General features: G+C 43.5%; 1 protein-coding gene across 1 annotated transcript in view; it reads left to right on the top strand.

Moving 5' to 3' along the window:
* Positions 1-4,180: 4,180 nt before the first annotated feature.
* The window catches only part of CD96 (CD96 molecule), a 29,273-nt gene continuing 16,093 nt past the window's right edge, over positions 4,181-17,360 (top strand). The window contains exons 1-2 of the mRNA XM_077790528.1: positions 4,181-4,272; positions 7,171-7,596. Coding sequence (XP_077646654.1) covers positions 4,215-4,272; positions 7,171-7,596 — 484 coding nt within the window. The 5' untranslated portion in view covers positions 4,181-4,214. The remainder of the gene's footprint in view (positions 4,273-7,170; positions 7,597-17,360) is intronic.

The following is a 17,360-nucleotide window of genomic DNA, read 5'->3' on the forward strand; positions in this document are numbered from 1 at the left end:
GTGCCGTGGTCAAAGCTGGCTGTGGAGTCCTTGGTGCAGCTTTCAAAGCAGCTCAAAACCAAAACACGGCGATGAAGTGGGAGTTTCTGTGCCAAGTGCCAAGCGAACCTGAAAGGTTAGTTTAGCCTTTAATGAAATTCCTGCTTCAAAGTCTTCCTCTGTCTTCCACCAGGGACATGTGCTTTCTTTAAGCAATGTTTAGAGGACACCAGTCTGCAAGGGTAATCATCCTCGCCTCTGGCAGGAACGGCTCGTGCACTAGCATTTCTAAAAAGCCTCTCTTTGTGAATAATTGAATTTGTCTCTGGAGTTCAAGATTTCTTTTTCTGTGGGTCTGACTGTAGCTGTGCTTCCTCCTTAGGTACAGCTCACTGTAATTGAGGCAGAAGAAATGTATTGCAGTGGAGGGTTTTGTGAGCATGACACATAATGGGGTGACAGCCGTGGAAAAGAGTCATTTGTAGTGTTTAAAATCCTTCCTCCAGTGGTGAACAGACCTGCAGAAAATAATTAAAGGATTCCCCACTGCCATCCTCTACTGCCACCAGAATGAAAAAAAATGAATGCTGCATGTGGTGTTCCTGTGCAGTGGGCCCATCCTCGATGATATTCAGAGCCCATCTGCTCAGGGGACTATCAACCAGGTCAGATGTTTGTCCTAAAAAGAAAACCCTGTGGTTCACACATCCACTGGCAAGGTGTGTCATTTGCTTGAGCACAGCTTTTCCTCTGAAACCTCCCAGCCTTGCAGCGATTTCTGGGTGCCTCTGGAATGGCAGGAAAAACCTGCACATCCCAGATCTGAGACAATCCTCCCTGTAGCTTCTCCACCGAGGAAAAGCCAAATGCAGGTGTGTCCTCCCTCCAGCTGCCCACGAGGTCCACTGGCCCTGGATATGTTTCAGTACCTCCTGGTGACCTGGCGTGTAACATCCGACCGTGGTCTTTGCAAAACTGCCTGTAAGTAACTTTCCAGAAAAGGGGGAGAGTGGGAAGAAACTCTTATAATGATTTGCTGTGAGCAGGACTTCGAGTCTGGCTCCAGGGAAGAGATGTCTCCCTGCCAGCAGGTGAGATAAGTGGCGTGTCTCAGAAGGGGTTTTGCCATCATTTACAGAGGCTGTAAATGATGTGCACACACATGAATGTTGGCAGCAGGATGACTATTTCAGGACCTGGGCTTAAGGTAGGAACTGGGGCAAAACACAGCTCTGAATGGAACAAAATTCCATCATGCTGGGAGGTTTCTTTCTTGTCTGCCTTTAATCACCAAGCACAGCAACAGAGCTGGGTGGCTGCATTCAGCCAACACAATGACACATGGCAGCAGTATATTTTTAGGAGGTTATTTTAGGGGGAGAAACAAATTCTAAGGGCAAGATACAATGATCTAGAAACTCAAACAAGCTGCTCAGGGATTTCTTTGTCTCTTGAATATGCCACACAGCACTTGGGCTGTCTTGTCAATTTGTGATGTGTGTTTCAGATCAATAAAAAAATCTCGTTTAAGACAAAATACATTCTCTCATGGTATAAAGCTTACATGACCTGATCAGCAGGAGAAGCTAAGGTAACTGCAATCATAAATGAAAATCCAAATTTTAGACTGAAGTCAGATTTTCTTAGACTCTAGTATCTGCAGGTAATTTCTGTATCCTTTGTGGTCTTTGCTCTGAAGCGGAAACCAGAACGTATCCCTTTAGTATTTTTATTCCCTTCTGTGTCTGTCAATTACCATGGCTTGACTATTCTGTTCATCCTCAGCTTCAAGGACTTCTTGATCATCTAGGACAGATCTTTCTCAGTCAGATTTCTGAATGACAAGCAGAGATTTCATACCCAGGGAAAATTTCTTTAGCAGCCACCTGGGCATCCAATGCATTTCCTACAAGTGCTCTTAGTACATTTCCTCAGGTAGAAGAGCAATGCAAACAAAAAGAAGATTGTGCAGCAGCATTTATTCTTCAGGACGTGTGGAGCCCTGACGTAGCCTGGCCTGCACTACCAGCTCCAGCTGGAGCCTATTTAAATATGACATCAAAAGTTTGCATATGCACAAATGAGGGAAGTGGCATAGATGTTGTTAATACCTGGCAGGTCACCAAATAGGAAAATGACCGGAATCTTTTTCACTTTTCATTTTGTACCTTGCATGCTGGAGGTATGGGGAGGTCCATGGCTAGCAAAAGTTGGCAGTCAGGAAAATATGTCAGGAGTCAGCTCAGCCAAGGAGTCCCTCCTGAGGGAGGGCACTGCAGGTAGAGAGACGTGCCTGTTTAAGGGACTGTGACACTTGCTTTCTCTTCCCTGAGGAAAGGGCTGTAAGAAGCTCTGTCACAAATTCCATATGGTGGGACGTCCTTGAGCCCCCAAGGATGGAGCTATCAGGGGCAGCAAGCATCCTGCCCATCCGTCCTGCCAAACATCCACACGGTGAAGAGCCAGCACACAACACATATCCACGCTGTGTATCTGAGGTGTTCTGCTCTGCTCTTTGGCTTGGGGGAATGATTTGTTGAAAAAAATCTGGATATTGATCTAGTACCGATATCCAACTGTGACAAACAAAAACTCTCTAACAGTTTAAAGTTAGAAAGTGTGTGTTTATTGTGTGTGGGATGGCTCCTAAATCCACACTGCAGCTTCCAGAGCCCTTTTATCCATACAAGTATTGAATACCCAAAATACAAATACATATTCATCATTTTGGTACATCCCATTCCCTGCTTTGTACGCTAATCACTCCAAAAGCTATTAAGCATGCCTAGTTTGTCCCTTGAAATGGGTCGGTGTCCCTTCCATGGGGAGGGGTCCCAAAATGAGGAAGTCAATGAAGTCTTCCTTGTTCTGACCTTTCTACCTTTTCAATGCAAATATGACAAATGAACTCTTGGTAGAACTCCCATTCCTTGTCTTCAGTTGGTTTCAGAACAGAGGAGGCCACAATTGCATTATGTTCCTAAAAGCTCTTTGTCAGTCTCAAAATCTTCATTATTTAAATTCTGTGTCAGTTTCTATATTCTTCATTATAAACCCAGCTAACTCAACATTGTGCTGACAAGCAATCAATGATTAGTTAACTACTAACTCCTTACTTGATCTAGGCCTACTCATTTATTATTATTATTTTAATTAACTCTAGTAAGGCTTATTTCTACCTAAAATCTTAGCTCCTCTAAAATCTCTAAATTCCTTAAAGTTTACGTTTCAGGGAAGAAGCGTGATAAGCAAGAACTCAAACCTGTTTCTTTCTGAAAAGCTGCCAACAGCAGCAAATTTGCATGGTTTGCCTGCAATGAGATGCTTTGCTGGCAGGTCTGTGGGTAGCTCATGGAAATGCAGTGTGCTGCCAGGACAGCTCGCAAGGATGCACAGGTGACCTGCAGTAAAGACAGGTGAATCAAGGAATTCACAGGTCTTTATTGCAGGAAATCAAGGAATCAACCACCAATCCACCTGAGGGTGCTGCCATTCCCAAAACTGACATCTGAAGGACATTAACCACACCAAGGGACATTGTCTCATGTGATATCAGGATTCATCAAACTGCAGAAAATAATCTGAGTTCTTCTTAGGAAGAAAAAGGATGGGGGGGAAAGTGAATGTAGAAATGCTTATTTCAATCTGTATTAATTTCTGGAGATAGTTTATGATGTTTTGCCGTGTTTTTAAAAGCTACTGAATGTACAGTGTATAGAAATAGTATATGTGAGACTAACTCATGAAGAAAATTAGCAAAGAAAGAAAATCAGCTTTTTTGTATGCTACCTACCTTATAGTACAAAATCACCACTGTTGGAGGAAATATTAAAGAAAAATTCCAACAGCTAACCTGGCACCACCATAATCACCCCTAAAATATATCCCTGGAAATTATATATTCAGACTTATGTACCTGGCATATCTTTGAGACGGTGTAAATCAGTAAACTTCTTACTCTGAGTTAATCTGAAAAGGCAAAGGAAAAAAGAATTGGTTTTCAACATGGGCTAAAATGTAGGTGATGTTTTTATCTTAAAGGTTTCACAAGATATACTTATTTTATCACTCTGGCAGGAAACTGAGGCTTTCAGTTTAATGAAGCATTTCTTTGAAGTCATGCTGAGTGAGTGTGCTGCACATCTGCCTGTCTGCACGGGGCAGGCCACTTCAACTTCCTTTTCTGAGGGAGCACCAAGAGAGCTGCACATTCACCAGAACTTCAGCAAGTGAAGATGAAAGCAAGGTGGCTTTTCTCTCTCTTTTGTTTGCTCTCAGTGCCCAGTGTCACAGGTAAGAGTGGGACAGGGGGGATGCCCTGACTCAGTTTATGATGGCAGGTGGTGAGGGGCAGGCTGGGATTAGTGGGTGACCTGTAGCTACTGGTGATGATTTTCTATTTCCTGACAACTTTCTAATAATAACCCTAGTTATAATGTGCAGCTAGTAAGGAGTAAATGGCTGGTGCTGAGCAGATTACTTAATTCAACATTCTTATCCTGCTGGAATAATCACTGGGATGAGCTCACTTGAAGTTAGGGCAATGTGTGCTCCTCTCAAATGGGCCAAAAGGAAAACTGCTTCCAATGGGAAAATAAAAAATACCTCTCTGTCTCTGTCTTACATACCTGTGTATGCAGAGAGAGGAAGAATTGAAACACTTCAACTCAAGAGTAAATTGTACAGGTGCAACCCCTTAAACAGATTCTTCTCCACCTAGCCCCATGTGCTAACATCTTGAGGAATAATTTTGTCATTCAAGTAAAACACTTAGAAAAGCTGACTAAGGAGGGCGGCACCTTTGTCAGAGGGAATTTAAACCAAAAGCAAACCGAAGAAAACCAAGAAAAGGTATGGAGTTCACAAAGCTCCACCTCTACCCCCTCAAAATTCTGACCAATGATAAATGCAGGAATACATATTACCAGTTAGAAGCAACAATTTTATAGGATACAGAATTTTTCATTTAAGAAGGGAAAAACTGCATGTATTTGATGAGCACGGAAGGATGCTAATCTCACAATCTGGCATAGGCTGTTCTTTTTTTGTTACATCACTGAGGCAAACTGGTTCTTAAAATAAAATAATTCATACATGTATTCATACAAAATAGAAAATCTCAAGTGTAAAGAAAGGAACAGAAGCCTCAAAACATGTAAGAAAGAAATAGCAATTACAGAAAAACAGTAATTGGAGGGTTTTTGTCCCTGAGGATGAAATCCTCACTGAACTCATTCAAAGATGAAAGTAGAGGCCTCTATGCCTTTTGTGGAAATCAGACACCTAAAAGTCTGGGAGTTATTCTAAGAAATTTCAATTGGAGCATAGGTATGCACTAACAGACACTATTTAATTTTGAAAAATAAAGTTAACATAAATTGAGATTAATTATATTGAGATGCTAGCAAAAAGTTAAGAACACTTTTGCACAAAATGTTTTCAGTTAAAATATTGTAATGAGCTAGGCTATTAAGAAATAATGCAAATTAAAATGTTGTTTCTACATATATAACCTTTTCAACTTAAGATAAATTAGTCAAGTGGTTCTTCATAGGCATTCTTTATATGATTCTTAGATCTAAGGCACCAGCAGCATGAATATGAGAGAAAAAATGCTGCGTGTCTCTTGCTTGATAGTCTGATTGCAAGATTCCTAATTGCTTTTCCCTTAACTTTTACTGATGCTAAACCTATGGTGAAATCAGAGAGCATTTCCTATTATAAGCTCCCTGGACTAACAAAAGTAGCTTTAGTAATTTTTCTCAACAGCACAAGGCTGAGAGACTTGTCATTCAGGCTTATTTTTATTTACCCTCTTACATCATCACATCCCTTATAATAAAAGATGAGCAGAACACGTGCAGCAATGAAACAGCAGAGTTTAATGTTGGCCATGGCCATTCAGTAGCTTTGTTCTCCACACATCTGCAAGTGTCCATGTCACCCTTCAGTGTACAGGTACCAAACTGGAGCCAGCTCTGTGTCCCTCTGCCCTTGTGCTTTTTCCCTGTCAAGCCAGAGCTGAGGGTGCACAGGGTCCCTGCCTGGCTCCTTCCTGGCTGAGCTGGGGGAGTGTGGGCCACCCTGCAGCCCCACTGAGGATGTCTGAGCCCTGGCAGGGCCCCTCCTGCCTCAGGTGCCCCAGAGCCATGTACCACACAGGAGAGCAAATGGCAAAGCAAAGGAATTGGTACCCAGCTTTCCCAAGGAAAGAATGTGAGCAGTGGGCACTTGCAGCTGGCAGGGCTGCAGGGCAAATTCCCAAAGCAAATATTACAGGGATGTTATGATACACAGGGAGGATGATAAAATGGAATGTAAATGGGAGGCAACAAGTCTGTACTAAAGGACAACTGCACAGCTCTTTTTTTTTTCCTGTGGACCCACTCGTCCTTTTGGAAAAGGGAGTTTTTGTGTACAGCTCTATGGAAGTGATTGATTACACATCTCACTGCAACAACCCCCTCCATAAATCCTTCATCTCCTTGAGTTTGTCAGTGCCCTGCATTCAGGGGTTTGGGGACTGCCAGACTCTTACTCATAGGAGGGAGAAAGGGATATAAATCAATTCTACTACAACAGCAGCTAAACCAAGTGGTACAGGCTCCTGCTGAATGCCCCTTCATTCCATCGATCCATTACTCCTCTACATGGCACACTGAGGACTGCCACCTGCTTTATGAAATTAATAGAGGCAGAAAACACGCACACTAGAGCAGCTTTGACACAGACAGACACTGGTTTAGCACATGCAGAAGCAGTTTAATAACACAGAGAATGGCTTTCTCTGCTGAAGCCACAAAGGCGATGGGCAGGGGGATGTGCAGGGAATTAGCCAGTGGGGATAGCTCATTTATTCTTGCAAAAAAGAACTGGGGAATAACTATGTCCAGCTTCTACTTTATTTATATTACTTGAAAGATTGGCATTTTCACAGAGGCCCTCAGAGCTCTCAGTTCTCTCCAACAAGTGTGACAAGACCTCCCTGGCCTCTTCCAGACACACATGCATTTACACTCCCAATTTTCTCTCTTTTCAGAACTGGTGGAGATTTGCTGGGAAGCTTGTGCTTACAGTTGTAGGGTCTTCACAGTTGTGTGGCTAAGGCACCAAATCACCTCAAAGATGGATTAGGCAAAGCTTTGCTTGAACATTACTTGCACTGAAAATGATCCTGTTTGTTTTTTTAAGGGCAGACTGTGGATGTCATTACCCAGAGAGAAGTGGTCCATGCCCTGCCAGGTGCTGACGTGACCCTGGCATGCCTGTTCCCAAAACTGCACAGCATCCACATCATACAGACTCAGTGGTCCAAGACTGACAGCAGCCCCTCCACCAAAATAGCTGTGTATCACCCCTCCTATGGCACACATTACTTCGAGTTTTCTGAGGCTGCTTACAACTTTTCAGTGTCCTTCAGCACGAGGAGGTGCTGCAGTGGGGACAACGCAGGATCCTTGTGTTCCTCCACTCTAAATGCCACATCTGAATGCAACTGGTGGGTGCTGCATCTGGAAAATATCACCATGGCCCTTACTGGGCAGTACGAGTGCACTTTTGCTACTTACCCATATGGGACAAAGGCCAAAATAATTCAACTTACTGTCAAGGCAGAAGGTAAGTGATTGCAAATGAGATTTTGTTGTTTCCTAATGAGGTAGAGGAAGATATCAGGATAGATGAACACTTCTTTGTTGGTGATGGTGACTTGTTTGGGATTCACAGTAGCACCACTGAATGTTGCTTTTACAGTTTCCTATTTACCAGGCACTCTAGCTCTTTCATCCAACTTATAATTAGGAAACCTTAATTGTTTGGTGGAATAAAAATTTCGATAGTAAAGTGAAAAAAGGTGGTGAGGTGGGCAGTTTCTGCATTTTCATTTTGGAGAAACATTGTGGAGGAGACTGGATGAGCAGGTGAGGATATGGTGGGACTAAGGATGTTGGATCTCTTGTGCTGCTGCTGTGGGTGTTCAGCACTGGGAGCCATCAAGAGAAAACACCCTTGTCTGACTGGGGCTGAGGGCTGACATCTGCAGAGCATGCTGGATGTCAGCTCCATGGAAGGATGAGTGTCCCCACTGCAGCCTTGTGAAGGCTGACCTAGAACAGAGGCTAGACAGAGTTAAACAATAAAGCAGGTATTTATTAAAAGGCCCCAACAAGGTGCCAAGATACTCCTTAGGCAGCACAAGAGCCCAGCCAGGGCTACACCCAAGATGATCCCAAAATGGTCACAAAATGGACAACTGGTCCCAAGGTCTCATATTTTTAAAAGTTTTGGTCCATTTGCATATTCAAGTTAATTGTCCAATTACAGCTTTAGGGTATGAAGTCCCATCCTTCTTGTTTTCTCTCTTCAGCCCACCGTTGTTTATGCTCTAGTACCAATTGTCCTTGGTCCCAAGCTAGAAAAGGAATTGTTTTGTTTACTTAAACTGTGAAGAGAGCTTACCAAAGCTTAATGTGAAGCTCGGAACTACACACTAAAGCAGCACAGAAACTGAAAATATAAAAGCTAAAACTTAAGGCATCACCACCACCAAAAATACACTGGAGCAAAGTGGGGAATTGCTTAGGAGAATCACAGGAACGGAGATTTGGCTGGTTCTGTCAGGCAAAAGGAAGCTGGAAAGCAGAATGACTGCTCTCAGTGAGTAAGCCTCAAGGGAGAGTGTGAACTCCAGGAAGGATATTTAAATTATCCTGGTAAAGGAACAAAATTATTTAAATCAGATGAGAATGGGTTTGACAACAAATTAAAAAACAGTGGCAATTGTCAGTGTAGCAACTTTGGGAACAGCTATTTAGTGTTAGTGGTGAGGGCAAAAGCCCCAACTGCTGTGAAGATGGAATTTAATATGGGTGTTGAGCAAGCCTGTTGTTGTGCACATGGGGAACTGGATTTGATGACCTCAGAAACCTCCTTCTGACCCAGGTTTCTGCTAACAGAAGGATTAAAATAAGTACAACAAACCTGGCACTGTTTCACTTCGGAGCTGCAAGGCCAACGTGCTCACTCTGCTTGTGCCCTGGGCTGTAGACACAGCAGACATTCAAGAGTCAGGAGCAGGGTGGGTGCAGGTTATTTTAGGGGTATTTTGGTGTTCTCCCACTGCCTTTTTACCCACATCACAAGGCCAGGCTGGTTGTCCCCACGCTGGATCACTCCTGTGCAAGACTCAGCTCAGGGATGGATGTCTAACACTGACAGCCCTGCATGGCAGTGGCTCCAAGAATTTTGGTGCTGTTATCCTGGAGACACATCTGGGGCAGCCCTGGAGCACCTGATGAACTCGCAGAGGCAAAGTGAGAGCCAGCACCTCTGCCCAGCTCACGGAGGGTGGGTGTGTGCTACAGTGAGCTCATGGGCACTCTGTTTCCCCTTCCCTGGGATCCTGTGACTCTGATCTATTAACCCTGGACCCTCCTTCCTGCCCCAACGGGGCTGGCAGAGAGCCAGGGAAGCCCACCCTGTCCAAAGTCTATATAGACCCCTGACATTTCCTGTTCGTCCTCTTTTGCCCTGCTCTCCACATGGACATCACAGAATAAAGAGAGCTGAAACAACATATATTGGGGTAAGAGCCTCTTTTGGAAATCTTTGCCATCTCCTGATATTCCTCCCCTCACAGCCTGCTTACCTCTGAGCTAGCCTAGGATATTTAGGGGGCTGTGCAAGGGGGGGAACATCAGGTGTGTTTAAACAGCACACGCTGAATAATTGTGCCAGAGCTGAAGCTGCCACTCTACCCACTGAATAGGGATGTGCTGTGGTAGGTTACCCTTCTGGAATTTCCCTGTGCTCCACAGGGAAGAGGGATCCAGGGGAGGGCAGTGAGGTACAAATCGTGCTGGTAGCCCTGTGAAACCCTCCCATGTTTCTGTTCTTCATGCTCAGTTTCTGCATCTCTTCCTTAGTGCAGTGTCATTATAGGACACGAGAAAGCACAGCACGAGCCACTGCAATGGCAAGGTAAAGAAGAAGAAAGTTTATTTTCTGACTCCAACTTTTATACTGTTCCAAAGGTGACAGTGGATTGGAAAGTGAATGGGCCACCTCTCCAAAGACATTGGACAAACCACCAGTGCATCCTTCTTCCACCCCCATGAAGGAATGCAAACCAATATGTTGTTTATAGAAAATGTGTGGGAAGGTTTTCTAACAGAATGCAAACTCAGAAGGCTTTAGAAAATCTTAAGAATCAGGGTGACAGTGCAGTAACTGAGCTAATTGGGCATTGCTTCTCTTCTCCTGCCCTTGGTTGATGCAGACAGGTTCAGTGCTGTTATTGCTGTCTACAGCGTGGGCAGCTCTTGTTCATATCAGCATCATTGTGGCTTTTTTCAGTAACTACGAGATGTAGCAAGCTGTGCTACTGATGACTGCTTGCTGGAGAGAACTAAAAAATTGAGTTTGGCACCTTTTGCAGGTTTGTGTCTTAAGGTAACTGGATGTTCTGCAATAAACCACTCTGACTCAAAAGGCAAAAATCCGTAATCCTTATGAGTGAGTGGGATGGATAAAGGTGACAGTCTATGATGAAGTACAGTTTTCATTTACATCAAAGTGAAGTGAATCCAGAGGCACTCGACTTGTAAAAAGCTCACAGAGCAGCATGCCTCCATAGGACAGAGAGGACACAGACTTTATCCAACAGGCTGTTAATGGAGATGGGAGTCAGAGATGGGAGGGAAAAGCAAGCAGCTGGGACATGTGGCTGTGAGAGTAGGCAGAAGCTGTTTCCAGACTGAACTCTGGGGTGACTACTCATTTGTTGTATCATGCACAGCACTTCTGCCTGGTGGTTTGTCCCAACAAAATCTTCTGTACAGTTTTGTTCCTGGAGAAACTGTAGATTTACTTGCTTTGTCCTTTCATTATCCTCTCTGCACTGCCCAATCCTGTTAGGGTTTCTGTGCTCTGTGTCCTGCTGTGAGAGCTGGCTCCTCATTTTCTTTATTCTCAGGGACAATGGAGGGAAGCTGCTTCTGCTGCTGGCTCTCCTGGGCACAGCTCAGGGCTCTGCCTTTCTTCACACCTCTATGGCACAGGCTGCATGCTGGCACCATTGCTTGGGTGCCAGCCACAAAGGAAGTTTCAGCCACCAGAAAGTCCCCAGTGACAAATAGCATGGCAGTGTGGGACAGCTGGATAGTCTCACTCCCCTCAAGATGAGAAATAAATGAAATACATCCCTGTTCTAGCTCAACATGCAAGCCAGAGCTGCCAGGGGAGCAGAGCTGAGGAGTTTCCCTGTGTTGTGTGCTGGTGCCTTGCCTCCAAGGAGGAGGGAAGGCAGGTCTGAAGGCACAGGAGGATGGCAGGATGTGCCACATCCCTGCCTGCCCTGTGGCCAAGGGTCAGGGCTGACCGTGGCACCCACAGCATCTCCCACCCATCACCACTGCTCTTCCTGCTCAAATACACACTCCCAGACACAACATCTGGATCACTGCCCCACTCTGCCCAGCCTCCACAGCTGGATGGAGCCCTAGATTGAGAATGAGTAGGGTAGGGGGTGGTGAAATTATTTTGATATTGATAAGAAAGGAAAGAGTGACAAGTTTTGTGGTAGTGGGCAGGTTGGAGAATAACAAAAGAATAACAAAAGAATAACAAAAGGAGCACTTACACTGAAAACCAGGGTTAGTCTTAACCTAACTGACATGCTGAATAGCTTGCTTAGTGAAAAAAAGGTCTGCAGATATCTTCAGAGAAAATGAAATGGAGGTGCACAAAATTGATGTGAAGGTTTATTTGCCACAGGAAAGAAAAAGAATTGTAAGATAAAATCTGAAGCTTCCAATTATTCTCAGCTCCAAAAGGAGACATCGTGATCCTGCAGTTAAGAAAAGCTTTTTTAAGAATTGCCAAAAAGTTCAGGTAATGCTGTGAATTGAGTCATGAAACTGCAACTAGAATCAGATGCATGGCTTTCACTTAAAAAATGTGTCTAGGGGTAATGGTTGAAAATTGCAGTTCCCTTCTAAAGCAAAAAGTGCCTGTTCCTTGAACAGAAGACTACTCAGCATTGGTTTTCAAAGCACAATGAACGTCATGTTTCTGATTTTCCTTCTTGCATTTTGTTGTTGTTCCAATGATGAAAGAGGAGAGGCACTACCTGAAGAAAGTGTGGTTAAAGCAGACTTTAGAAATTCCATGCCTTGAGGATGCGACCTCAGAAAATTTGTCCACTTATCCTTTGAAATGGCTAGTGGTAAGTATTTTTCATCTCAGATATAAAGTTCAGAAAGAACTACAGGGTATTTTTGAAAATTGAAATGAAAATGTTCTACTCTGCTGCGTCCTGCCTGCAGAATCTGCTAAAAAAATTACCAGTCATATTGGACTGTGATAATAAAGGGGAAAAGTATAACCATAGGCTTGCAAAATATACACTGCACATAATACCTGTTCAAGAAACAAAGAGGAAAAAATCCATCTTAATTGCTTTGAATTTTTCAGGAGCATGTACAGAGAGGGTCTAGGAAAAAGTCTAATATAACAAAACTAAAATATTTATTGTATTGGATTTCCAGTGAGCTTTTCTGTAGTGAAGCTTTAGTATCTGAAAAATACATGGTTACTCTGTAGGATAGTGAGATATCAAGCTGTTTTGACATAGAAAAGAAAGGTACTGGCTAAAGTTTTTGGTTTTGTGTCACAGATGCCACTGAAGACATCAAACCCAGTTATCAAGCTAACCCCATGAAAAACTGGTTTTAAGCAATTTTCTGTCAGATACAAAGCTTGCTGTATTTTTGTACTTTATCTCACTTTCTGGATAACTATTTATATTCATGTTTTAATGCAACCTTTTAGCATTCATTTCAGTGTGTAGAGATAAGTATCTGAGCAGTGTCCTTGAGCTTTTCCTGTTCATTTATATATGTTGTCACTGATAAGCTGTAACTCTTGAGGATTTCTTTTAAAGTGATTTTCAAATAGTTTAGGTTTTTTTAACCTTCTGTCCTGGTTCATCATCTATTTAGATCTCCCTTATGCAGGTCATTCATAATATTAAAATTTTAATTTTTTTTTTTTGTAGGGAACACCCTTACCTTTACTACATCAGCTTTGCCAGTTCACTCTACAAAGTAGCAGAGGAAAGGGGAAAAAAATCCCCAAAGGTCAGCACAGTGATATATGTGGGTTGTCTTGCATCATACAGAGTAAAGCTTGCAAATATGTACTGGGGCACAGATGTCCAGGACATGCTGGCTGTACTTATAACCAAGGGTGTCTGCCACACAGACAGTGAGACAAATTTTAGTTATTTTTATCAGGGTTTGTTACTTAAAATTCTGTAAGAGCAAAGTTTTCGTTGACAGTTCAGTCACATCTCATATGTATGGGATGTCCAGCATAACTTAAAGACTGGTACAGTGAGAAAGCACCTCTGGTGCTCTCTCTGCAGGCTACAGAGAGCAGGACTCACAAGACACAGCTATTTATTCCATATTTTATTGTCAAGATGATGACTGCTCTTAGTATTGAAGTCCTGAGAGAGAATATATTTGGAAAAAAAAAAAAAAAAACAAAACCCAGATGTTGCAAATATCCACTTACTGCTACACAATGTGCAAGGGAGACTTTTCATAGTGGGAATAGAGCTGGCTTACACAAATATTTCTCTGTGTGTGTGTCTGGACTTCACAATTTTGTTGTTTTTTCTGTACACAGGATGAAAATGGGAGGAAGGAGGAACTTGTGACCAAGGAGCCCTCTTGTCCTGCTGTGTACAGGAACAGCAGCATGCTGCATGGGCAGAGAGTCCTCCTGGGTTTGAACAACACTCTAAAGGTTTTCCCCACCAAAATCACTGATGATGGCAGAGTCTTTTCCTGCCACGTGCTCTACCACCCAGAGAGAGTCCAGAAGAGCAGCACCACTGTGAGAGTATTTGGTAAGGGGCTTTTGCCAGCTGCCTTGCACTTGGAAAGGTGTCACTCCTGTCTGGTTCTGAAACAAATCACTTTTGACAGATACTGGGGGTTTTTTTAATGTAAACATATTTACCTTGTCATTTTTTCCAGCTGCAATGACATAAAATGGTAGTTAATGGTAGTAAACCCTGGAGATCTTAGAAGAATTTGAGTCACTTCCTTCAATTTTTTGCAGGAAAAAATAGTAGATTCATTGCACATATATCAATCTCACTGTCATGCAGATGGCAAGAATCTTACCCTGAGGTTTATGCTGGGATTTTGTAGGTTACAGGAAAACACACTGGTCATCAAGATCTCCGTGTCCCAGTGCTGTCTGTGGTTAGGAAATCATGGCCACAATTTAGGAAGCAGTTTGGGACTACAGCTGGAGTAAAATGACATCCTCAAGGGCATGTGACAGTCAACTGCTGCCAAAATGAGGACATGAGGGTCTGGAAATGAGGGTCCTGGTGGGGGGGTCTCAAACTGGAGTGGCAGAGCCTGTGTACTGCAAACGTGGGCTGGCATTTCATTTTGTAAGCCTTCCCCATCTTCAGTTATTTCCTTGTTCCCTTTCAAGTGGCGTAGGAATTGCTCTGCTGTCACTAAGGTACAACTGAATCAGAAAATTGCTACCCACTTGAAAACCAGACTTTATTTTGTCTTTAGAGATCAGTTGGTCTGGAAAAGATAGTTCCAAAGCTTCAAAAGTAAATGAGTATTAACCACTGGGCCTGTCAACAGTCCCTTGGCTGTAGTTGATTGTCCAAGGAAGCCCACAGCTTGAGGATGGCACGGCCATTCAAGGCTGATGCTCTGAATTCAAAGTTCAACAGGGAGCAGATGAAAAAGAGCAAAATGTGTCTGGAGGCTGTTGGTCACTGATGTAAAAGAAATAAAAATAGAAGTTAATGATCTGAAACCTCCTCTTACGTTTGCATGATTCAGACGCTTTCTAAAATCAACATCTCTCAAATATCAACAGTGTTACCTGGGTAATCATTCAAGGATACTAATATACTTGAACTCTCTTCCATCACTGCTGATGTTCTTGCCTAGATTTGTGTGTCTCTTACTGAGTGGTCGCTTTATTTAGCTTTTTCTCTGAATTACTGCGAGATGTGTGCTTAGCTGTGCATGAACCCATATCAAAACATCAGTACAGCAGGGCAGAGAGGCAAACTAGAGAAAGCAGGTGGTGAACAGCCTGCATTTCCCAGTGAGTGCTGGCTGGCTCTGCACCTGGGTGCTGAGCCCCCAGCCTCTCTCACAGGGCTCCCAGGGGCAGAGCTGGGTGCAGGGGCTCCCTGAGAGCCCTGAGGTTTGCAGAGGCTGCTGAGGAAAGCCTCTCAGACCCCAGCCAAGTAAAGTCCACCACTGGGAGGAAGTGTTCTTTTGTGCTTCTAGCCCTTTCATGTCTGAATTTTGCAGGTGAAATAATTATTTTGCATCCTGTCTCACTCTTTCCTGTTACCATTTGCTGAAGTCATGCCACTTATGATTGCACCAGCCCAGCCTTTCTCCATCCATGTTCTGTCTGGTGCTGCAGCAGGAGGAGAGACCAAGAGCAGAGGGCTCAGAGCCTGCCCTGAGCCAGCCCACAGCACTGGCAGACACTGCCCAGGATAATCCAGCATTCTCTAGGTGACATCTGGGGACACAGAGGCCTTTCAGATGGCAGCACCTCTCTTGTGCTGTTCCTTGTGCTGACCAGAGAATAAAGAAATGAATATATTTGTGTTCTGGCAGTTTGGGACAGAACCTGGAGATGGTGTATGCATACAAATCAACAGCACCTTCTGTTGGGTCTATCTGTCATCCTGGCCATTAGCAAGGGCACAGCTAGGGAAAAAAGGCCAGTGGAAACCTGGGGAGGTTTTTCCATTTTGGCAAGCCAGTATCTCCTCTGTCACCCAAAAACTCGTGCCTGAACTCCTCAGGCTGGGTGGATAAAAGCAGGGCAGGGAAGGCAGGCAGCTACTGCAGCTCAGAGCTGAAAGGGCCAGGAGGAGGAGAGGGTGCCTGGGGAAACTGCTCATGCAGGATCCCTCTGAAAAATATCTCAAAAATACTTCAGGCAGGGCTAAACACAGCAGAGACAGGCTGAGTCTGAGGGGTGCTAAATAATGTTCCCCCCCAGCTGCTTGAAGTGGCCCAAGTGGGGCTGAGGATTGGACAGGAGAGGATGGAGAAGGCATCAAAGATCTCTCTAGGAAGGTCTTGGTATATTGGGTAAAAACATTCAATCAAGATAGCTTTTTTCAAGATGGTGTTTTTGGATTGAAATACTTAAAAATATTTCTCTTCTGGAATAGAGTTCTTTGAGATACAAGCTGCTGTGAAAATATATGGCCTTTTCATGTCTAATTTTGCCAAATATTGATTTCTCCTTTTTGTAAGAGCAAAAGCCCAGCAGCAGAAACTACTGAACTAAATATTGAATTTCTGCTAGATCCAAAACATTGGTAAATATCCTAGCAAGACAAATGAATGTCAAAGTGTTAACAGGGGCTGAGATGTTAATTGGAAAAGATCTATTAGACCACTCAGAGCTCTGTGTGAGAGCTGCCTGCCAGAACAGCTACCAGCAAACACATCTGAGAAAGCAGAGGGCAGTGCTCAATACAGGTGTGGCAAAGCATACCCATTCTCATCAAAAAGACAAAAGGAAGAGCATGCACTAGACCAGACATCATTTAGCCTCCCAGCCAATTGCCAGCAATTAGAAGATACAGTTTGCCAGATTTTTCTCTGTATCTGAAAAAGTCTGTCTGTCTTCTGCCAGCTCCACCATCATCTGTACAGTTTTGGCAAAGAAGAAAGAATGAAAACTTAGGGACACTCATTTCCTGATAGGAAGAATCTATAACCCCTGCCCTACCCCACCCTCCAAAAAAGCAGAAAAACCCAAAACCCAGAAGATATTAAAAAAATAGGAAATTCCACTCAAAAAAGTACCATAAGACCAGAAAACCATAAGGCCATGATAACTAAATGTAAGTCATGCCCAGGCAGAATCCATCAGTAGCATCAGGCAGAAAAATGGAAATTAAAAATAAAGTCAGGCGAGTCCTTGGTGGATTAGCTGTATAAAACAGGGAAACCTGAATAGTTCACCTCAGGGGGGAATGTAATTAACTGAGGTGGTGCTATATCAATTAACAGGGCAAGAAGAAGAGAAAATTATTATAATGGTAGAGATTAAAGTGAAGTTTAGGTTGGAAAGATAAGGAATTTTGGATCTCCTAAGTAATTCAGGGAGAACACTTGTTTCCGGTCCAGTTTCAGGGCTCAGAAAGGGCCAGAAGCCAAATTCATCTGAGGCTTTTGAGATTTATTTTATATTAACACAATTTCAATTGTCCTTACTTAACAAGCCAACATTGCTCCAAACCAAGCATCACAATGGCTAATTTGGAAATGTAGTTTAGAGAGGCTTACAGCTCC

The sequence above is a fragment of the Lonchura striata genome, chromosome 2 (assembly GCF_046129695.1).
Source record: "Lonchura striata isolate bLonStr1 chromosome 2, bLonStr1.mat, whole genome shotgun sequence".
NCBI lineage: Eukaryota > Metazoa > Chordata > Aves > Passeriformes > Estrildidae > Lonchura > Lonchura striata.